We start from the raw sequence: 24,848 nt of genomic DNA on the forward strand, positions 1-24,848 counted from the left end.
TACTGTGTTGAACATAAAACCAACAAAGCTAACTTGATTACCGGAGACCATTCCTGAGCAAGCCATTTTGGGCAATCAAATATATTGCAAGGCTGGACAACAGGCATCTTTGGAGTGTACATGCATTTCCATTCTTCCACAGGGCTGATATGTCCCTGAATGTCTTCTTCCACACATGAGACACTGCGGCTTTGAATGCCCCCACCACAGGATGAGGAACAGGCAGTCCAGGGTGTACTTTCCCATCTGGGAAAAACAAAGAGGCATCAGGAAAAGGAATACCTGCTACCTCCACGCCCACCCACACCCCGCAAATGCATAAACTGCTGTCTGCAGGAGGGATTTTTTTTCTGATTAATGTCAGTAAAATTTAATCATATATGTATTTTCATAAGTGGCCATAACAGCAAAACACCCTCATGGCTGCTTTTTTTAAGTCACAAATTAGTAATACGGAATCTCTCTCCAGCTAGCCCAGTGACTATGACCACAGAAATTCTAAATACTTTAAACTTCATTCTTTCCTTATTTTCTTTAATCATATCTTCACAATTTGTCATTTTCTGAGGAGTCTTTGACACGAGTCACTGGAAACTCAGTGTGCTGTGAAGTTGATGCTCTTTTTGTATAAAGGGAAACAGCAGTGTTTCTTTCCAGGGAAACAACTGAGATAATTGAGGAAAAAAAAAGATTGGAGGAAATTACAAAAAAAAAAAGACATGACTATACTGATGGGATGCTTGGCCTCCAAACAATAAACTACATGGACCTTGTTTCCTTACAGTTGAGGCAGTGAGGGGGACTGAGAAACCATCTTTTCTTTACAAATGCCATTTGAGATTGTAATGACAAACCCACACAACAATGTGCATTTTCTGAGAGGTATGCATACTTATGAGAATAATCCTTTTTTACAGTGATGCATATACAATAATGTATGTATTGTTCTACAAGTGTACATGTCCGTCCATATAAAGTAGTCTGGTATTTGTTCTCTTATATTCAAGCCATTGACACAGAGAGGATCTGGGACCATTGTAATCCTGTGCATGCTTGATGGTCTGATAGTATAAAAATGCATGTTCTGTCTTCCTAAAAATATTCCACAAAATCTTTTTTGTAGTTTTTGTTGTTGGTAGAGGTGTTTTTTTTTTTTTGTTGTGTGGGTTTTTTTGTTGTTGTTTCCCCCCCCCAAACAAATGTCCTTTCATAACTCCATTAGAAATAATGGTTGAAACAATTATTTTGCTCATAAGATGGTTCTGGGTTTTTTTGTTTTGTTTTTTTGTTTGTTTGTTTGTTTTTTCTTAAAAAATGTTTGGTTTTTTTGGTTATTTGGTTTTGGGGGGGGTGTCGTTTGTTTGTTTGTTTTGTTTTTTTTGAAAAACCCTACTTGTTTCCTCTTTCAGGCAAGAGGAAAAAATGTGAAAGGTGAGATTTTTTATCTCCCAGTTAAAGGAATTGTTTTTATTAAGTAACAATGACAGGATCTCTAAGATTGTATAGGAATATGGAAAATTTTTATTTTTTCCTCTGATTTTTCGTCATATCAATGTATCTTTTTCTTATCAGCTCCAGTATATATAAGCACTACCCAGCTACTGGCTGGAAGTGCCATAAAACTCAATGTGAAATGGCTTATGCTAATAGCTGTTTATGAATGGTAAAGCTACTGATTAATACTATGACTTATCACAAACAAGTGGTGAAACCATATTTACACCAGCCATATCCATTATTATGTGCCCAGCATGAGCCACGTTATGTCACAAATGGGTAATTTTTTAATTTTAGCAATGTTTTTAGTTCAAGTGTGTTACCTGTGGCTCTGCTGACCAAGTTTCCTAGCATACAGTGAAGGTTTTTCACTACCACAAATCTAAATGAAGAGGCCTCAGACTGAAACTCATGAACAGCAGTTATGGCTGCAGCCTGCCTGAGCCAGCTTTTCCCGATCATAAACAGTGATGGCTCCCTGGAGTCTTTGAGACAAGTTTCCAAATACCCTAGGCAACCTCTACAATACCAAGCAGCTTAAGTGTAGGCAATCCGGTTTGGTCCTGAGGCTTTTTGTAAGTGTAGGATAGGGAAGTGAAGTTTTTCTGTTGCACTGCTCTTAAAGTAGGTGTCTCAGGTCCTTTCTAGATACAAAAGGTGTGACACTGACCAAGAATTTGTGAAAGGAATTGATGGTGTATTAAAAAGAAGCACTGTATCTGCTGAACCATACCTTTCACTCTTTGTGATAAAATTCAAGGCTGAGAGGTTGCAGCAGGGAAATCTTGCAAAGATGTCTTACCAGATTTGCTCTCCCCTTCTGTGGTGTTTGTCGCTCTCCTTTGTCCCTGGTATTAGGTGCCAGTCTCAGATGTAATGCAGGTAATGCAACCAGGGCTTCTCTGGTTTGTTTGTTTGTTTTTTTTTGTTTGTTTGTTTGTTTGTTTGTTTTTTTCCTAAGCTCTGCAGGTGCAGAGGAAAGACATTTTTTATCCCCCTGACTTGGCCCTGGCTCATGCCAGCCTCATGGACTGTTCAGTTTCTGCTGCTTCTGAGGTCTGGAGAAGAGATGTGGGGAAGCAACAGTGAAACAGTAGAGGGAAAAAGGGGGGCAGAGGTCCCAGCCAGCAGTTGCAACCTGAGCAATTGATCCTGCAGGGAGGGGGTGTTAAAAGAGAATAGTACAGCGGCAAGAGTGGATGTAAGGGAACTGTAACAGGGTGAGATCAAAATCCAGAACAGCTTGAGAAACAGTCTCAGCCTTTTGATCATTTTCAGGGAACGATTTTTTTCTTTTTCTTTCAGTGTTACTGAAAGCCAAATACCTCAGGGCATTTTGATCCTTTATTTTGGATTTCGTTCAGCAGTGAAAAAGACTGCCTAGCTGCCAGCTCGGGATGCTTTTTCATTAAATACAGTCCATCCACTGTTAAGTACTGAGAATCATTCTTTGATATAAAATTGTTCTCTGTCTTTTGTCAATGTGCATGCCCTTTGTACACAACAGTAATAAAATCTGTTTTATTCAAAGCTAGAGAGTTAAAAGCCTGTATTAATATTCTAGCCTCTATACTCCTTAGTAACAGAGGTTTATTTCTTGAGGTTAGGATATATGTATGTGATTTTTTAAAAAGCAAAGAAGAGAAAAAAGTGTTTTCCAAAAAAAAAGGAATTAGAAGGAGGGATACATTTTTTAAGTGTATCTTGTGAGTATTTGGTGGTAATGACTGTGTGTACATAATCATAAGCACTTAACTAAGGAAGAGAAAAGCCTAATCCAAGTGGCATGGATCATTGATAAAGGGTTTGAACATGAATTGCAGTGACAAAGCTTGGCAAGTAAGCTGCTCTCCTCCTTGTGTTCTCACTCATAGTTTGTGGTGGGTCCATGATTTGGCTGGGGGCTCTTGAATGGGAAATATGCTGCGTTTGCAAACTGATGCTGAAAGATCTCTGCATTAGGCCTCACCATGGTTCGAGGGAGGTTGTTTCCTCACTAGGATGAGACTAACAAGTTGCCTTGGGGGCTATTTCTGTGATTTCATCCTCTATGACACAATAAATAAATGAAGAAGAAAACACAGCACAATACACATCCAGGTGGTATTTCAAAACCAAAAGGTTGTTATCCTTCAGATACCAAACATTTTTATCAGCACCATTCTTATTCATTGCTGTAAGAGTAATTGATATGAGATTATTTTCATGAGAATTTCAAATCTTACATGGAACAGGTTGCACAAAGAAGTGGTAAATGCTCCATCCCTGGCAGTGTTCAAGGCCAGGTTGAACAGAGCTTTGGCAACATTGTCTATTGTGAGGTGTCCCTGCCCATGGCAGGGGGGTTGAAACTAGATGATCTTAGGGTCCTTTCCAACCCTAACAATTCTATGATTCTATGATTCTATGATTAAAGGCATTTTAATTGTGAGATAATGATACAAATCAGGCCGTCATCCTATTCCTGATCTCTGATTTCTTAGAAAAGCCAATGGATTAATACACCTGGGGAAGGCATTAGCACGGGTTTGCAGGATCAGAACACAACACTGATACTGTCTAAACCCAAAACCTCACAATTTATAAGCATGCAAGAAGCAGCAATTCAAGACAGAAAGTCTGATAGCTCATTACAAAGTCAATGGTTATAGTTCTCTTCAGAAATGTTTAAAGGGAAGAAAAAGGAAAGGTGGGAGAGAAAAGAGAAGGTGGGGATGGAGCATAAGGAGAGGAAGAAAGGATCCACACACTCGATAAGTCTGCATTGCTGTTTCAGCTAGAATATTGTTTCAGTTCTGCATCAACAAAATTTATAACAGGTCAAGACTTGAATATCTCTGGGTTATTCTGCAGGAGTCCAGAGCAAGAGAAAAGCAGCAGCTGTTAACTTAGTTTGAGAGCAAAGCAGAAAAGCAGAGAAGAGGAAAAAAGAAGAAAATGTATTTGTTAATCCTAGCATCTGTTTGGCTGTTTTACATACCGAGGAAGGGGATGGTAGAGGTCATAGGGCATGATCTGCTTGTATCCATCACTGTTAGGAACAATAATGCCAACCCTCTGAGTAGAAGGTATACATAATAAACACTAAATGATTAAATTATACAAGTTCTTTTAAACAATATAAAAAAAAAAAAAAGCCCAAACAAGATATTTTACCTAAGTTGCTATCACATTTAAACCAAAGCTTATGGTCATATCCTACTGTTTCTGAGTCATTCAAAGAATAAACCACTGACTAACCCTTTATTCTTATGAATATATTACTTTCTGACTGAGAAGCAATCCATTACCAGAAGTGATCCAAATGAGTTGTCCAAATATTATTTAAATTTATGAGGTTACTCTCTGCCATTAAAAAGAAATCTATACTTAACACTGTCTTGGAGCTTGTATTCAAAGTCACTGAAGACAATAGAACTTTTATCTGCTTCAAAGAGGTCTGGATCAAGTTATTTATGTTTATTTTATATCAAGTTATTTATATTTTCCTAATTTAATTATGGTTGTTTCTGCCATCCAGATAAAAATTTCTGCTTTTACACAGGTTGGGATTAGAAATTTGGAGAATCCCAGTGCAAGAGTTCAAATCTTTAATTTTTGTCTCTCCACCTTAAATCAGTTCAATTTCATTCATCTTCAGAACCTGCTTCTTTATTTGGATTTTTCTGGAAGAAAGAAAGAACTGGAGAAAAGAGTAACATGCAAGGTTGGCTTGATTTTTTTGGTGGTGTTGTGATTGGTTAGCTTGGTTTGCTGTAGTGTTTATTGGTGTAATATCTAAATAATGCAACATCCAAAGGTTATAGAAGGCTATAGCATAGATAAGATGTAGCAATTATCTGAACCATTGTCATGCCAGTTATGTGTGAAATGGATGTCACTTGACTTGTTGGCAGCAACAGGATCTCACTGAATTGCTAGTCTGGAATTTCGTCTTTTGTCTGCACATTTTATAGATTTTGACTCGAAATACCTCTAACCATGCTGTCTCCAAGTTATTAATCAGGCATACCTATTAATATTGAACAGATGACACCAGAGGACCTCATCTGTCAGTTTCATCAAAGCCACTGCACAACAGAGGACTTGGATGGGGCGGGTGGGCAGAATCATTAAAGAGTGAATGCCAATTGCATAAAGATAAAAACTGTGTCCCTACCCAAGCTACAGAGAGATGAATCTCTACAGATAGAGGAGGCTGCTATGGATTTCTGCAAGGGGGAAGCAGCAAAGGAGAAGGAAGGGAGAAAGTACTTGTCATCCTCAGCACAGTTCATTGAAGAACACTGTATTCATTCAAAGAAGTCTTGTCATCCTAACGGCAAAGGGGTCTATTCTCCTTTCAGTCAACAGAGTTTTTATGTGCATAACTCGTCCACGATAGCAGAATGGATCCCATTGTGTTTTCACAGTGAGGAGTCAGTGCCAGCTCAGTGTGCTGGAATTTTCCAGCTAAAGCAAGGGAAAACACTGGAGCCCTGGGAGTGTGTGATGGGGACTAGACAATTGCCTCTAAGATTAGCAGCCTCTGTAACCACAGTAGGACTCTGTATGAGTATGCATATTTGCATCTTCAGAGAGCTGCCTGTCTCCACAGAAATCTAGGAGAGGTGATTCTGGAACTCAGAAACTTTGTAGAAGACAAACGGGTTATTTAGAGTATAGCCAATGAAGAAGTCTTTTCAGGTTTAGCTTGATGGGTAAATGCCTCAAGAAGTGTGAGAAATGGTGTACTAGTATTTTAAGATGGAAGAGGACTTTTTCTGAGGTTTCTTTGGTCATGCTTTTGGGGATCTCTGCTGCCTCCCTGACTCTCCAACTAATGCTGTTGAAGTTCCATTCCAAAGCCTTTTGCACTTTCCAGCCCAACAGCTTACTGAAGAGCAGTTGGAAAAAAGATTGATATACCACCACATTCAGAAATGAAATAATTATAATATAAAAGTATCTACTGCCTAAGAAAGAAACAGATTTCAAAACATTTCTTACTCATTGCAGTGAGAAATGTTTTCTTTCTAATAAGCATGATCTGGATGCATAACCCAGTTCTACATGCATTAGAATGCATAATATCTAAGGCCATTCCAATGGAAATAACCATACCACATTCAAACACTGTTATGAAGATTAAATAACATTTACAAAGCACTAGATTAATATTGTCATTGGAAAGGTTTGACCCTCAAAGAATTTTGCATACATAAACTGCATTTCTGCAAATGGTATAGAGATCTACAGAATTACTGATCTACAGAATTACTGATGCTGTCCTTGTGCATTTAAAAGGGGCTGCCAAAGGCTCTCATTCTGTTAGTGTAAGATAGTGATCCCTAACAACATAAGTCCCATAGTCACAGAGAGGAAAAAGACCTCCACAATAATACAAAATGGCTTAATTTATGACTTTAAAAATCGTCTTGAAGATACAACCTAAGAGCAGATGGGCATTGTACCATTAACAGAAACTGCATCTTTCCAAGCTAGTCTCATGTGTTTTTTTGGTGTGTGTTCCAAAAAAACCCACCCCAAGACTAAGTTACTTATGTAAAAAACCTTTTAGAGATTACATTGAAAACACCTTAGAGGTTACTTTGGTATAAACCTGTACTTTCTGACTGGACAAAGTGGCTTAAATTCTATGAATCTGTCATTCCAACATACTTCTATAAAAGACTGGAAAAGATCTAATTTATGGACTCTGTTCACTGTACATTATTCAGACAATGCAAACAGGAACATTTGCTAAATGAACAGAGCAAATAATAATTCCTCACTACACTGAGATTTCTGGCTGATAAGGGAGTAGATAACAGGACTCACTCACACAACACCAAGAGCAAATCTACTTTGGCAGAAGCAGGAGTACAAAGCAAATTATTCTGAAGAGATGCTGAGTCTTATATGTCTGAAATCTTCCATGCATTTCAGACCAACAAGTTGTAGCACATACTCTGCAGATTGGCTTGTTTTCCTCTGGAGTGCTGGCAGCTTCAGTACAGTTGCTCTTCCAAGGCATATGTCCAGCTGGAGCGGGAACTGCACATGCCAGAGGTGGGTGTGCTGCAACCAGGTCTGCCATCTCTGCAGTTGGCTTTCCCATGGGATGGGTGCCCACAGCTGAATTCCTTGAAAGTCACACTTGGCGTGACACCCTGGTGGTAGCTCCTTTTCCTCTGCAAACTACCCTTTTAGCACAAACAACATGCACAAATGCATTTCTCCTGTATCTCCCCAGTGACTGCCTCAGACAAGGTGCCAGAAATTCCCACCTCCTTCTTCTGCATGCTCACAGCTCCACAGCTCTCAGGCCAGTCACCCTCTGAGCCAAGCAGGGGCACAGTCTAGAGCAGGGAGAAGAGTCAGCAGAGAGAAAGGACATATCCCCCTGAGATGCTTCAGAGTGGTCTAACCTGCATGGGGACAATGTGCAGAGGATGGGCAGGTGTGGGTAGGGCAGCCTGCCCCTCATGTGCTGGTGCTCCTGCACACGGCCATGCCAATACCTAGCCTCTGCAGGACACTAGCACGTCTCTGGCTCATAGCCTTCACTTCTGCTGTGGGCTCTGTTTTCCTGGGGGTTTCATACCTGCAATGCTGCAGCCGCAGCACTCTCAGGTGGCTAGATCTGCTACCCATCTTTCCTGATGGGGACTCACTGAAATCTGTCAATCTTGAGAGTGAAGGTCTGCATGGCAGGGACTATGCCATCTAAGCAATGGTCCAAAGTATGCCTAAGATATTAATAGCAATCAGCAAATAATAATAAAAAATTGAAGCAGCTTAAGTGAGCTGTGGAGAGCTAATTCATTAAGTGAAAGGCAACACTTGGAAGACCTGAAAAAGATCATCACAAAAGATAAGATTTTGACAGCTGATGCAACATCTGCTATCAGCTCCTTCTCCAACCACAACTGTATCTGGAGGCATATGTACTGCCATTCCTACTTGAATGTATCATGATGTCCAGCTCAGCCTTCCTGAAAATTTGTCTGATGGTTCCTTTCCTGCTCTTCTGAATTGTTTTTGGCCTCCTAAACTCCCTTCTACACCCCTTTTTCATGCATAATGCATCACTTTAGCTTATTTCTCTGGCAACCTTGGTAGTTCCTTGCTAAATTCTGAACTGTTTCAAAAACACCCTCCATAAATATACATTTGGGATTACTAATGTTTGTTGACTGTTTTCTCATTTGCAGGCAGCATAGTTTTGCTAATAGCTGTCTCACTTTTCCAGCACATGCAACTTCAACCATGCTGATGAAAAACGTTTGTTCACCCTCCTGCTTTGATGGCTAAAATCTTCATGTCTCATCTTTCCCCAGAATGTCTATCTTTCACTCTCTTTAGGATCATCTATATGCATATGGTTGGCTAAGTTTCCATTTCCCTACAGAAATTGAGACCGGACCCAGCAATCAGAGGCAACCAAGGTTCAGAGAGGCTTTCTCAGCCCCCTGTAACAAATTAAGAACTGAAGTGAAAAAATGCAAATCCACAGAGATGACCATTTGCCTGAAGCAGAGATGAAGAAAGGGCATTATCATGACCAGTGACCCACATCCATGCCGGGGTACTGTCAAAAAGCCCAGTATCTGTGGTAACTATGGGATATTTTATGTGAAAGAACATTCAAAACAAAGTTTAAATCTATCATATGGTCCAATGGAGGGTAATAACAATAAATGAGTCATTGTGTCTCAGACCCCTCTCATCACTGCAGATCTATGCCTGCTACTGTGTAAATCAGAAAGTGCAGCCTGTCTTTTCAGGAACATACCAGCACTCCAGTTCTGTTCATCTTCCAGAAAGAATGTAGTGAAAATGAGAACACTGCATTGACGTGATACTTGGTTTATATCCCCTATCTAATATACCTTTAGGAAAGCTGATAAGCAACAAAAGTATGTGTTTGGCAATTTCCTGCTTCAGCTGTCAGTTTGCAATGAAGAGACCTCTGTTACTTATTAAGAGGATACTCTATGTTGTCTTCTAATCATGCATATTTACTCAATACCACCTCTTTCTCTCTTGAAGTAAACAGATAAAAGTTACCATGCACATGTCTTCCTGTTGCTCAGGAAATTGTGTACACTTTCACATCACCAAGTACACTGGGGACTTACTCAGGAGTACTTTGAATGGCCATAATATCCTAGCAGCCTTTTCTGTGCTTTTACGTGTACTTCATTATTCTTGTTAGAATAGCTAAAAATTAACAACCCCAAAGCACATTTTAATTTAAATTTCTCTTTGCTATGCCTGCCTCCACCACCAATCGGCATGAGTAGTTAAATGAGGAAGCCAAAATAAAAACTTTGATGAATAAGAAGAGGAGCCTTTTTTTTTTTGAAAAACTTAATAAACTGTGGATATCTGAGAATTCCTTCAGGTCCTTAAGCATTGAAAGTCTTGCTTGAACTGGAGACTTTCTCAAAAAACTTTCCACAGGTACTAACATTATTTCTGGTGGCAGGCTTGCAAATAATGCTCTAGGCAAATTCCAAGATTTTTGCCTGTGCAGGCAAGACTGGCATTATTGGCAAAGCGGTAAAAAGAAACCGACATGTTAGAGGCTTTCTAACATGAAACTTTGATACAGATGCTTCATGGAGTTAGAATCTTTGCTGAAGATGCTTTTATAAATCTTTATACACCATTGGAATCTCCTAGTAAAAACACCAGGAGATTTTGTGACTAAGAGAACCCCACATTAACATGCAGCAAAGATAGGCAAAAATAGAGGAAGCTGGTAAAAATGCAGAACAGTGTAGCTTGGAATGCCACTTAGAAGCTAAAGATGATATCTATCTAGAAGCAGCACTGATATTGCTCCAGAGAATATCCCAGTGAGTAGAAGAATGATGAGTGGGGTAAAAACCTTTTTCAGATTTGTAAAAACTGGTTTTTGGAGGAATGCTTTTGAGTTATGAAATAAATAGTATCTTCAGCTTATAGCACCTCAGAGTTGTCCTAATACCCAGCTAAGTCAAATCTAAAAAGATATTTTCTCAAAGCAGGAAAGAATTCTATTGACCTTTCTTTAGAAGATATCAGGATATCAGGAGGATACTGATGATAGCTATAATGCCTGCACTAAAACCTCCAGTCTGTGAAGTTTTGGACTATTAAAAGATTTGCAGTTAATTAAACATGTGAAACTTCAATGTTTGATTTTGCCACATAGAAGGGGAGTGGACTAGATCAAACTGGGTGCTACATCAGTAGATATTACACATATATTTGCCAGTTGAGTATAGACTGTTGTAATATCTTAATGGACTGTAAATAAACAGAATGTTTTTTTTTCTTTCTAACGCAGGGGATGGATACCAAGGAGGGTCGATGAGAGAGGCTGGACTGGGCATTTTTAGTGTGTAGGGATGAAAAGGGGCTTGGTGTCATAATGTGCAAGACACTAGTTACTGGCCTTACTTAGGTGGACAGGCCACCTTTACTTAATCCAGAAAAGGAACATGTATAAACCATATATGTTTGAGAAATAACCTTTCACCCACTGCCTGTCCTCTGAGTATGTGAGAAACTGGGTTTGCAGAAAGAGAAGTTGATTAATTTTTCACATTTGTTCACTCTAAGCTTTATTTATTACTCATGATGCCAGCAATGCTGCTAATTATTGCCATAATAACCATAATAAAGTAAAATGTTTATATGCACTAAGGCTGAAGAGGCAACTAATTGCAGGCCCACACAATACTCCTGGTATTCATTTAAACTTTTCTTTCAGCCTGCTCTTTGCTGAAAATTTTATTGTAAGCTCTCCTCCAGTAACCCCTCTCAGTTGCTTTAGTCAGTGCCACTGTGGTCTCCCATGATTATTTTCTGTGGCGTTCATTGACATACCATAGGAGCGGTCAGCAACCACTAATCAGCTACGCCTCAATGGAAAAATTAACATCTTTGTTTTATACAGGCAGAGCAGAGTGGCTCCTGCACAGCAAAGACATTGTAGAGCTTGCTCACTCACACTTCTGACCCTGTTGTTCTGCTTCACCTACCCTCTTCCTGACCATAAGAAAGCATCAGGATTCCAGAAGTTACCACAGATTTCCTCTGGTTTTCTGTCTGGGTTGTTGATTCTTGCAGTTCTTTACAAAGGCACTTCTGAAAATAATAATTTGCAATTTGGCATTCTGGGAGGACGTTTCCAAAAAGAGCCAATTCCCCTCTGTTACTGCTTGTACCCTGGGACAGCATAGCTGTACTTCTAAATAACTCTCCCTCTCCTCAGGGTATTTATATCAACAACTTTGCCTTGTTATGTCTTATATAAAACAAAAATTGCTTCCTGACATCTGTCCAGCTGTTATTTTCCCCTCCTCCCCTTTTCCTTCCATGTACCATCCTGACATCTATCTTACCATATGAGAATATGTTTATGTTATTTAAAATTAGTGGGAGAAGTATGGAAAATATTCATAGTACAAATTCCAAAGACAAATTACATATTTGACTCAGAATTGTTGGTTGTTTTTTTTTGTTTTCTTTTTTCTTTTTAATAGCAGCTTAAGCTACCCCCTCCCCCCTCCCCCCCCCAAAAAAAACAACCCAAACCAAACCCCAACAAAAAATCAGCTATATAAAATTACTTTCTCATTGGTACTGTGAGAGTGAATCTGACAGGTTCCATGTCTATTCACACCATTCAGCCATCTTTTATCTGAGACGTTGATATTCAGGCCTCTTACCTGATCATACCTGGCCTCTACTTTACTGACTTAAGTTTCAAACAATTCAAAGAAACTGCTTTTAATCTAATAAAATCACTGAGGAAAAAATGCAAGAGCTTTATTATAGTAACATTTCTAGTTGCAACTAGTTGTTTTGTTTGGTTGGTTTTATTTTGGTGTGGTTTGTTTTTTTTTTGTTTTGTGTTGTTTTGTTTCTAGAAAGTACTAGAACAAGAAAAGCCAGATACTGAACTTGAAAAAGTATTGCTAAAGGAAAAAATAGTCTTACTGAATTGTGGGAAAGAATCTAAGCTGAAAAATCACTTCTGAGCAGATTGTCAACAGGAAACACTTCTCACAAAGCGCTAGTGAAGCTGCATTCTTCATATTATATCCTTAATCCATCCTAATGAACTGTATGATAAAGTCTATAACTTAAAGAATTTACAATACAGCTGAAATGAAGTAGGATTTTGAGATTGGATATTTCCATTTTTTAATTATGGGACATTTTCACTTCAAATTTAAAACTGTATAAAAACATTTCTGGCTTTTAATTATTTGCAAACAGAATTACTGTTTTGTAAATCCTTTGTTCTCGTAAACACAAAAGTGTTGCAAAATGCCATACGCTCTGGGTAAATGTGTCTTCAGTGACAAAGAAACCTGAGTGTTAACTCCAGCTACGAAAGGTCAATGAACTTCAATGAAACTTTCTAGAAGAGGTAAAAACTATCTTGGGCTTGGTGTGCTTTGTTCTGCTCTGATAATGCCTAGCTAGTCTTAAGTTGGTATACGTGGTTTGGTAAGCAATCACACTCAGTCAGGTGGATACATAGTCACATAGATCCCCAAAGCATCATTCTCCTGTCTAGGACTTCTTTTTCCTGTGGCAATTTCCACCTATCTGAATGGCCATCACAATTTTTTAGTGACTTTAGTTGCTTGAACTCACTTTATCATAACTAGTCTAGAGGGAAAGGAACAGGTGAAAAAACGGCTTTAGGGCACCCTTGCATGCATCATTGCTGTGTTGCACTTGACCATCTTTTACCAAAGCCACACAAGAGGACCAAAAGGTTTAGATTACAAATACATGCTTGTGGTTTATGAGAGGCTTCAGAACAAAGGACTGGTTGTTTTTATGATATTGTTCCTTTTCTTATACATGGGAAATCTCACTCTGTGACCTCACTATTTTTACTATTAATCCTCTGAAGAAGAACACCTGGCAGGGGAGAAAAAAGGCATCTTTTTTGAGGGGCCAAATGTTATTGATACAAATTCACACATTACATTCTTACTTGCTGCCATGAGTGTAAGTATTCATTTTATTAGGAGAAAATTTAAAATACCCCATAAAAATAATGTCTCTAATTGTGATGAAAACCATTTCACAACATTTTTACACCAAGAATATGTTTTCTGTCTCACTAACATTTGAGAGACCTACATTGATCATGGGATGGTATAATGGACAATATGTTTTCTCACACTTTATAATGTTCAATGAGGCAAAACAGTATCTGATAGGAAGAAACAACCATTTCAAATCGGTTTGTGCAATGTGGAGGTGCTAAACAGAGGTCTTTTCCTACCCAGTACATCCTCAGGATGAGAAAGACATTGAACTACATAGGCTAAGTAACACTGTAAGCAACAGCAACAGAATCTTTTCCTACTTCTTCCTTTAGACACCAGTCTCTTTTAAAATTAGAGCTGACTGACCTTGCAGGACAAGGATCCAGATTACACTCTTGAAGTTTTGGCTTTGGCTTGATATTTTCAGGATAATAGTGACAGTATTGATCTGCTACTACCCGGCTGCTTCTCAAATCAAAACATTCAGCAGATGTTAGCTGATAACCTGCAATACACAGTGGAAAAAATAATATGTGATGTGATGGTGTTCTTCCTGTCTTTCTCTGCAGTGCATGTAAGTTCTGTGATCAAGGACCTTTCAGTCTCATGCTCTGCTGGTGAGGAGGGGCAGAAGAAGCCAGGAGGAAGCAGAGACAGGACACCCAGCCCAAACTAGCCAAAGGGGTATTCCATACCACAGCACATCAGGCCCAGCATATAAAATGTGGGGGAGTCACATGGAAGGGAACAATCACTGCTCTGGTCAGGCTGGGTATGTGTCAGTGGGTGGTGAGTAACTGCATTGTGCATCACTTGTGTTTATTGTTTTTTTTCTTTCCCATTTTATTTTTAAAGCTCTCTCCTTGTTATTTCCCTTATTATTATTATTATTGTTATTATTATCATAATCATCATTATTATATTGTACTTTATGTTAGTTATTAAGCTGTTTTTAACCCATGGGTTTTACATTCTTTCTGTTGTCCTCCCCATCCCGTGCTTGAGGGGAGTAGGCATGGTGTAAGCAAGTGGCTGCGTAGTGCTGAGTTACCAGCTGGAGTTTAACCACAACAGTCAATAAGGCTGCTCACAGGAACAGGGACAAATGGAGACATCTTCCGATTCCAAAGCTGCCCCGAATCCCATCAGCCTTTATGTTCGACAGCTGTAGCATAAAACGCAGTCATGAATATCAAAATATATTTTATGTACAGAGCCTGGTATGATGCTGAAAAATCTACAAGCTACTATCACTGTTGCTACATTCCTCCTCTAGTTCATATGTAACTACTTTCATTTTCTGATTTTGCCCTTTTAAAGGTGAAAATCTCAGTGCAGAATTTGGGACAGATCCTGTACGCAGATGACTGTTTCTGGAATACGGTGGTAATTCATTACCTCCTCCACAAGACGCTGAACAAGGAAAAAAATCAGTTTCCCTCCATCGGTGAACGATAGGCTGATAGAAGATAAACTGAACTGAACTGTCGGCAGCACCAGCATAGCGGATCTGAAAAAGACGTAATGCCAAAGAATGAATCTGACATAACTATTACAAAGAAGCATTCTGCCACATGCATCTTGCAGTTTTTGAGACATCTTGCAGCTACATGAAATATCAGAGTTATTTTGCAATATAGAAATGAAATGCACAAAACAGAGAACAGATTGATGGCAAAATCTTGGCTGCAAAACAGCCAAATAAATCTCTGAGCATAATCAATGGCAATTCTAACCATTTAGAAACCATGTTCTGTAATAATGAATGCATGGTAAACACATGGTTAGTGCTACTGAATAATTTTATGGGGACAGATGATACGGACTTTAATCCATCAGAAAATCACCTAGCACTACCTGCTGTCCCTGCAACATTGACACGGATTTTAGATCATTAATATTGCCCAAACACCTTCTGAGACCATGTATATTACATAATTCACAGTGAAAAATGGGAGGCTGTGCTGTGGGAAATAAAAAAGCACGCGAGTTCTTATTTAAGATGTTTTGTTTCTGAGGTGAGTCTTTTATTCTTCTTTGTGGTACTCATTATTGTGGTACTTATTATAAGTAATCCTCCTGCTTACTTCATTCTGGCTGCAAAAATGCTCCTTTCAGTCATAGGCATGGACTTTTGGCTGGGCTAAGTACATCTTTGGATAACATTATTTAGAGCTTACAAGCACTTCTAACTTACAAGCCACCTGAGCTTCTAGCGCTTTGTATTCTGAATAGAATTCCCACATAAACAAGAGTTTGCAGTGAAAGAAATGCAATAGGAAAAAAAGACCTTCACACTGCTAAAGCAGTACCACTTGTACCTGGCCCAGGAAAAAACTCCTTCCTATTTGATATCTGTGCTGATTAATACAGTTACGGGGACTTTAAAATCTCTGCTGGGCATCCCTTGTCCCTCTAAGCCTCCGCATGAGCAGCTGGCAAGGGAGGAACAACAATACTGCTACTAAAAGCCTCTCCTAGTCAATTATTTGTGCTAGTATATAATATATCTGTGTTCCTTGGGCACTTTTGCATCAATGGCATGATGCTATCACTGGAGAAAAAACTGCCAAACCACAATCAGAAAAGATGGACCCTTCTTGAGGAGCAACCCTCCCTGCTTTTTTTTTTCAGACAGCTTAAAATATTTCATCACTGCCTCCTTTTTCTTTTCCTGTGTTTGAAACACATTGCCATGCTTTCGGAACACTACTTTTCAATCTGTGTTTCCTTTTCTGTCTTTCCAAACGCCAAGAGGCATGGTCAAAGAGCAGACTTGAAACAGAAGCAAAAATACAACAAATTGAGCTGAACAGCATAATCTGGGTTGTTTGTTTTGTTTTCCCCTGTAGATGGACAGAAACATGATTACAAATCAAACTATGTCTTGAAAAGAAGGAGGCAGGCAAAAATAATGCAGGTTATCTTGATGTCTGTAAGAGGTCTAGCCCACTGAGACCAAGGCTGCCCTTTTCTAATATGAGCAAACAGTGACATAAATTCCCAACAGAAAAAAAAATACAGCTGTAGCAATACAGCTTCTTCAGCAAATGGGAGGCTTTTTCCATGGATTAATATCATTTGAGACTGTGTGTCAAAAACAGGATATCGAATTCCTTGTTCAGGGACGGTGCATTAATCACACACTTCAGAAGGGCCTTTCTGGCCTCATGAAAGCCTCATGCATTCTTGGGAAAAATGTTTTGTTGTGCTGGAAACCATTCGGGGAGGGCTCTGATCTGAATGTGCAGAAAAATATTCACTGGGAATTCTGCTCTTACGCTTTGTTTTTCAAGTATCATCAGTGATTCTTAAACTCAGAAGATCTACTCAGCAGTATGATCTTCAGTGAATCATGAAGAACAGATCAAGAGCTCACACAGAGCCTACTATAAAAGGAAGAGGAAGGAAAAGCATTCACATTAAAAAAAAGAAAAAGTAAAAAAAAAGAAAAAGTAAAAAAAAAAATCAGGAAGACAGAAGAGTTTCTCTCCCTGCAGACTATTTCTGCATGTCTGCAGAATTATCTGCCTGTTTTGACACAGAGAAAAGACAGATGTGCATCTTTTCCAGCCTGAAGTCACACATGCAGCCATGACAACAGCATAGGTGGAAAAGGGCTACAATGAGCTACAGCCATGAGCTAAAACGGCACAAAACAAGCAAATGAAAGAAGCAGGCACAGTTTCATTTATTTTTTTAAGGAGTACTGTAAGCAGAAGAGGAACAATATATAGTGAATCCACAGAGCAAAAATTTCTTTTTGATTTTGTTTGATAGTTTCTTAAAGCTAAGATCTTGATCCAGGAGAAAATATTAGTGACTGCTTGAGCCTTGCAAAACTCAAAGTGAGACTTGATAGCTAAATACTTTAAGAACTGTCCTGGATTTGCTGAACAGGGCCAACTTCCACACATTGAAACACTCCCTGCTCTGGAGTATGGTGAAATTTTTACCCTTGCAGCATCTGCAGTACCCTGCTAGCTATGAGAAATGCCAGAGCTATAAAAAGAGACGGTCAATGCTTGAAAATCTCGAGTTAGTCCTTTAACTAACTGATTTTAGCAGTCATTTTTGTCACTGACTCAGAAAAAGTGACAATTGTTCATTGTGCTTGCAAATAAAATTGTATCTAAATTTACAGTATCAGACAGCAGAAGTACTACAGAATTGCAGAGCACTCAGCCCTGCATGTGTGCATTGCAGCCTCCTAGAAAGTATCCTTGAATTCCTTTAGGTTGCAGAGGAGTTTAGAGTATTCCAAACACCAGAGCAGTCCTCATCATTTTGTAAGAGCCAAGAGAATACCACCAGTCTTATAAAGAGTTGGTTAAAATTAGAATCCTCAGACTATCCACCAAAAATTAACTGTCTATCCTACAGTCACTATAAAATCTTTTTTTCTTGTAGAAAAAAACTCAGGAAAAAAATAAATCATCGCTTGTACCCTGCCTTTTAAAATTGATTTTGTAAATTGCTGTCTGGGATGGTGCAACAGAGGCACAAGCTATTGCTCAGGTGAGGTGTGGGATTGATAAAATGCAGTATTGATTTGGGGAATAACTACAGAATTTTGAATGAAAACAGCAAACTCATAATTTGAACACGAAAGCAGCATAAACTTTTCGAATTATTCTGATCTGTCAGATCTGTCAGACTGCAATATATGGCTTTGCTTTTGTATTATGTTGTTTTTCCTATAGCCCCAAAATTTGATTAGTTCACATAAAACCAACCAAACAAGTAAAATCTTCCAAAGCCCAACCATTTCATGCTTGATTTTGGCAGCAGTTGTGAATTTTAATGAGCAGTGATAACCGAACAGTCACCAATGTTAATTGTAGGGTTAAGCCATAAAAATGTATTCAATGAGATGTTCTCATCTTATGAAATTGTGTGTGTTGGAGGAGGAGGAAAGACCACTTCTTTCTTGTGTGTGTCTCAGACTGGGGTTAGGGAAAGGGAATTATTATTGCATGCCATCTTTTGTCTTGCAAACTTTGATCTGGTATATTATGATTTAACTCCATGCCACCATGCTTATTAAAGATGTTATAATGGATTTTTCCATGTTATTAGTACAAATGATTTCTGCAAGTGCCAAATTCCAAATCGTTGGGTTTGATTTATTAATGAGTAGTGCAGTGTTGAAATCTTTTAAATGACATAAAAATAAACCAGGGATAAGATGGGACCTTGAGCAACCTGGTCTAATGTGTTGTATCCCTGCCCATGGTAAGGGTTTGGAACTAGATGATCTTAAGATCCTTTCCAAACCAAACCAACCTATGATTCTGTGATTCTAAAAAGGCAACTTTTCCCACAAAAAATCATTAACAAATTCATCACAGAAATATGTGTTAAAATGATGAATGCTGAACAAGCTGGCACCAAAGTTTCATAGTACTTAAAACTGACTGATTTCTGAATTAGATAGACTTGGGGAATTCATACGTGATGCTAGAAAAAAGTTGCAGAAAAAGAAAAGCTCAAAAAGAACAATTTGTCAGAGCAATAAAAAAACCCACAACAAACGACATACCTATGAAATTGTGTCTGTTCCCTCAAATTAAAACCTATCAGTAGACTTCAGATCAGCAGTATTCTAAAGAAATATGTAGGAATAATGGTAATACATCTCCACATCCAAACAGATTTTACCCAGTAGTTTCAAAGCCTGAAGAGCACAGGAATGCAAATCATGTGTGAACACATCTGGCCTATTTTTCAAACCACAAGAAAATAGATACAGAATTTTTTGATGTTTAGCTTTTTTTTTTTCTTCACATTTTTGGAAGGGATGCATGAAACTGCAGACCAATAATCTTTACGTCTGTTATGGGGTCAGTAGACAAAACAAAAATAAAGAACAGAACTCAAAGTTGGGTGCTTGAGAAGGGCTATGCTTCCTGAGCATTGTAGCTTGCTTTGCTGAAGATTCATGAAGGGTACTGACAAAGGTAAATTAGGTACCATTTTTCTTCTAAGTCCCTTACCAAAGGTGCTAGACAAAATTCACATGAGTTAAGAAGATCCTCCTATGGACAAATGACTAGGTAACAGAGAATGGTCCTATAAACTGTTCCTGGAATGGACGAAGGACATGTGGAATACCTAAGGGATGTTTGCCAGGGCATGAGTTGTCAGCCGCATCCCCAGAGGAGCAGGATAAAGGGTCAACCATGAGCTGACCAAGTTTGCTAAAGTGAAAAATTATGAATGATAACTAAAAATGAAATTGCCTCTGAAAGCACTTGAAGAGAGTCTGTGGGTGAGAATTAAGGGGCAGGCTGGCAGGGGGGATACTGTTGTAGGTGTCTGTTACAGACCATCGGATCAGGGTGAGGAAGTTGACGAGGCCTTCTACAGGCAGCTGAGAGCGGCCTCACAGTCACAGGCCGTGGTCGTCGTGGGGGATTTTAACTTCCCTGATGTTTGCTGGAAGGACCACTCGGCAACCCAGCCACAGTCCAGGAGGTTCCTCCAGTGCATGGATGATAACTTCCTCCTGCAAATGGTGGATGAGCCGACCAGGAGAGGAGCGCTGCTGGATCTCATCCTCACTAACAAGGAGGGTCTGGTCGGAGCAGTAAGGGTTGAGGGCTGCCTTGGTTGCAGCGACCACGAGATGGTGGAGTTCAGGATCTTGTGTGGTAGGACTAGTAGAATACCAAGTAGAATTGCAACCCTGGACTTTAGCAGGGCAAACTTTGGCCTTTTGAAGCAATTGCTAGGGGAAATCCCATGGGCAAGGCTGCTTGAAGGTAAAGGGGCCCAAGATAGTTGGTTGACATTCAAGGACTGCTTTTTCCGTGCTCAAGATCGGAGCATCCCGACACGTAGGAAGTCAAGGAAGAGGGCCAAGAGACCTGCGTGGCTAAATAGGGAATTGCTGGGTATGCTCAAGTGGAAGAGGAGAGTTTACAGGTCATGGAAGGAGGGGCTGGCCACTCGGGAGGAATATAAGGCTGCTGCTAGAGGAGTAGGAAGGCAGCTAGGAGGACTAAGGCATCCTTAGAATTAAACCTGGCAAGAAGGGTCAAGGACAGCAAAAAGAGCTTTTTCAAATACATGGCAGACAAAACTAACACCAGAGGCAATGTAGGCCCACTGATGAACGGGATGGGTGCCCTGGTGACAGAAGATACAGAGATGGCAGAGTTACTGAATGCCTTCTTTGTCTCTGTCTACTCTGCTGCGGGCAGTCCTGAAGAGCCCTGTACCCCTGAGACCTTAGATGAAGTCAGGCCAACAGAGCGGTTTGCCTTAGTCGATGAGGAATGGGTTAGAGACCAGTTGAGCAATCTGGACATCCATAAATCCATGGGTCCAGATGGGATGCACCCGCTGGTGCTGAGGGAACTGGCAGAAGTCATTGCTAGACCACTCTCCATCATCTTTACCAAGTCTTGGGAGACGGGAGAGGTGCCTGAGGACTGGAGGAAAGCAAATGTCACTCCGGTCTTCAAAAAGGGCAAGAAGGAGGACCCGGGTAACTATAGACCGGTCAGCCTCACCTCCATCCCTGGGAAAGTGATGGAACACCTTATCCTTGGTACCATCTTAAGGCATATCAAGGATAAGAGGGTTATGAGGGGCAGTCAACATGGCTTCACCAAGGGGGAATCATGCTTGACCAATCTCATAGCCTTTGATGAGGAAATAACACGGTGGATGGATGATGGCAGAGCGGTGGATGTGGTCTACCTTGACTTCAGCAAAGCATTTGACACAGTCTCCCACAGCATCCTCACAGCTAAATTGAGGAAGTGTGGTCTGGATGATCAGGTAGTGAGGTGGACTGCGAACTGGCTGAAGGAGAGAAGCCAGAGAGTTGTAGTCTATGGGGCTGAGTCTAGTTGGAGGCCTGTAACTAGTGGAGTGCCTCAAGGGTCAGTACTGGGACCGGTATTATTTAATATATTCATCAATTATTTAGATGAGGGAATTGAGTGTACTATCAGCAAGTTTGCTGATGACACTAAGCTGGGAGGAGTGGCTGACACGCCAGAAGGCTGTGCTGCCATCCAGCGAGACCTGGACAGGCTGGAGAGTTGGGCAGGGAATAACTTGATGAAATATAACAAGGGAAAGTGTAGAGTCCTGCATCTGGGCAGGAACAACCCCAGGTTCCAGGATAGGTTGGGAAACGACCTGTTAGAGAGCAGTGTAGGGGAGAGGGACCTGGGGGTCCTAGTGGACGACAGGATGACCATGAGCCAACACTGTGCCCTTGTGGCTAAGAAGGCCAATGGCATCCTGGGGTGTATTAGAAGGGGGGTGGTTAGTAGGTCGAGAGAGGTCCTCCTTCCCCTCTACTCTGCCCTGGTGAGACCCCATCTGGAATATTGTGTCCAGTTCTGGGCCCCTCAGTTCAAGAAGGACAGGGAGCTGCTGGTGAGAGTCCAGCGCAGGGCAACAAAGATGATTAAGGGAGTGGAGCATCTCCCTTATGAGGAAAGACTGAGGGAGCTGGGTCTCTATAGTTTGGAGAAGAGGAGACTGAGGGTTGACCTTATAAGTGTCTATAAATATATAAAGGGGGAGTGTCACGCGGATGGAGCCAGGCTCTACTCAGTGGCAAACAATGATAGGACAAGGGGTAATGGGTACAAACTGGAACACAAGAGGTTCCACTTAAACTTGAGAAGAAACTTCTTCTCAGTGAGGGTGACGGAACACTGGAACAGGCTGCCCGGGGAGGTTGTGGAGTCTCCTTCCCTGGAGACATTCAAAACCCGCCTGGACGCATTCCTGTGTAACATTATCTAGGTGTTCCTGCTCCGGCAGGGGGATTGGACTAGATGATCTTTCGAGGTCCCTTCCAATCTCTAGCATACTGTGGTACTGTGATACTGTGTGAATCTTTGGCAGACTACATTGAAGTGAATTAATGCCTGTGGGACAAAATAATTTTTTATGCTAGTTATACATGAAAATGTCCTCCACATTTGCTACCAGCATTCAGAATGGTAGTAGAGCTGTTATAGGCATTCCTTTGAAATTATCAGCTCAGGGTGCAGCAACAGTTAAAAAAAATAATGGAATATTACAGAGAAGAATAAAAAAGGAGAGAACATAACACAGCCAAGGAGAATACATTTGTGTACTGATCATTATGTGTAGTTCACTGTTTTTCAACATATATGTTTATACATAATGTAAGTATTCTATGTATATTAAATAAATATTAAATAATTTAATTACATTTTATTAAACTGTACATTATAGGAAATGGATATTTTCAAAACATACATTTATACATTTAAATATTATTTACAAATTATACGTTTACGTATATTATAGAAATTGTGAATACATAAGCACAATGGACCTAGAAAAAGGACAGAGAAGAGAAAGGATAAATCTTGCATGGACCATCTATGATAAAAGTAAAGATTAGATAACGTAGGACACTAGCAAAGAGCTAATGATGATGTCAGAGATCTCAAATATAGAAGTAATGGGGAAAAGGGGTAATAATTTCCTGTTTCTCAGAGTGGGAATATTTTCCCACTCAGAATCAGTAAAAATATTGCACCAATGGTTTAAAAACGAGATGTATTTCTTATTTCACAAAGTGCATAGTTCATTGTGGAATTCATCCCATGAGTTAAATGTTGACAGAAGGCCAAATATAGCACAAAATGGACCTACAGAGAACCCTGAAGACTGGCTCATTTGAGTCATTAGACAGAAAAGTACAAATGTAACATGAGAATAAAGAAGGAGGGTCCACAAACATAGCATAACCTTAACCTGTTTCTTGCACTCTCAGTATCTGAAATCAGTTCCTCTCTGTAATAGAAACCTGAGTGAAGCAGACTTTTTGCTTGACCTAATACAGCGGTTCCGATGTATTTATGACAGAATCACAGAATAGTTTGATTTGGAAGGGACCTTCAAAGGTCATCTGGTCCACACCCCCTCCAATAAGTGGGGAAATATCTAACCTATACTCAATTTGAAGGAGTGATTTTATTTTTTAAATACAAGGTAGAAAGTAGAGAGAAAGCAAATATTTTTATGTATTTTAACAGAGATGCAAAGCAGATATAATATTAACTCACAGTGAAACACCTTTCAAATAACAGACCTAACAGAGAAGGAAAATCTGAATAATGCATTTGAACTAGTATTTATGCAAACAAGCAAATTAAATTAGGTATGGTCTGTCCACAAAGGCTCAAATTACTAAACTGACTGGAGGACAGCATTTATAGATGAAACACATTGATTAGGAGAATGATCATGTTCAAAGAACTAGTAATTGAAATTCTCATGAGGCCACACTTGAAATACTGGTTGCAGTTCTGGTGTCTTCAATATAAGAAGGACATGGAGCTGTTGGAGCAAGTCCAGAGGAGGGCCATGAGGAAGTTCTTTACTGAGAGGGTGGTAAGGCACTGGAACAGGTTGCTCAAAGAAGTGGTAAATGCTCCATCCCTGGCAGTGTTCAAGGCTAGGTTGGACAGGGCCTTGGGTGACGTGGTCTAGTGTGTGTGTGTCCCTGTCCATGGCAGGGGGATTGGAACTAGATGACCTTAAGGTCCTTCCCAACCCTAACTATTCTGTGATTCTAAATAATTTATATTGAATAGAAATGAAAAAAAAAGATATGAAATAGAATCTATGCATTGTTTTCAAAAAGACTACTACATGGTTCTCTATAAATTTTACTACATTTGCCAAGAAAAATGGTAGAATTTTTCTGAAATTGTCACAAGATCTAGTCAAGATAAATAACAATTAGGTCTCTTTTCAGTTTGGTCGTTACTTGTGAGCTTGACCTAGACATTATTACAACAGTTACATAGTTTTTGTGAATCAGGAAATCAGAATAGGTGATTTCTATGACTCCTGCAAAAACAAAGTATTGGATGCAGACATAGGCTGATAGAAACTAGTGACACAGACCATGTTACAGAAGTGCTTCCAGCTAAATCCAATATGCACTCTACAGACATGACCTCAGGAAGACACATATCTCAAGAACTAGTATTGTTTTACGATGAAAGGACTATACTGCAATAGTCTCCTAGATTAAACAAAGTGTTTTGGCCATTTGACCTTGATAACACAAAAATTGACTCAGTCACAACTAAACTTCTGTGTGCTCAGCCTTCATTCTAGCTCATCTGCTTCTGGAGCCCCAGCCAAACCAGATCTGCCAGTACTTCCAAGACTAGATCCTTCACAATTTCCTGCCTGACCTGCAGCCTTCTCCCAAATACAAGGCATAATCTTCTCTGGAAACCCTTGCCAGTATCACACATAAATTACAAAGAAGACCCATATTGT

The 24,848-nt window shown here is 39.8% G+C and overlaps 1 protein-coding gene across 3 annotated transcripts in view; it reads right to left on the minus strand.

Annotated features, from left to right (window-relative positions):
- The window catches only part of ADAMTSL1 (ADAMTS like 1), a 405,845-nt gene that overhangs the window by 85,536 nt on the left and 295,461 nt on the right, over positions 1–24,848 (minus strand). For all 3 annotated transcript variants that reach the window (XM_061470878.1, XM_061470875.1, XM_061470877.1), the window contains 4 exons: positions 14,946–15,057; positions 13,914–14,052; positions 4,478–4,528; positions 42–246 (listed from right to left, as the gene is read on the minus strand). In XM_061470878.1, coding sequence (XP_061326862.1) covers positions 42–246; positions 4,478–4,528; positions 13,914–14,052; positions 14,946–15,057 — 507 coding nt within the window. The remainder of the gene's footprint in view (positions 1–41; positions 247–4,477; positions 4,529–13,913; positions 14,053–14,945; positions 15,058–24,848) is intronic.

The sequence above is a fragment of the Pezoporus flaviventris genome, unplaced genomic scaffold, assembly GCF_033815535.1.
Source record: "Pezoporus flaviventris isolate CSIRO_AGI_PZ_B2104156 unplaced genomic scaffold, CSIRO_AGI_Pfla_v1 ptg000064l, whole genome shotgun sequence".
NCBI lineage: Eukaryota > Metazoa > Chordata > Aves > Psittaciformes > Psittacidae > Pezoporus > Pezoporus flaviventris.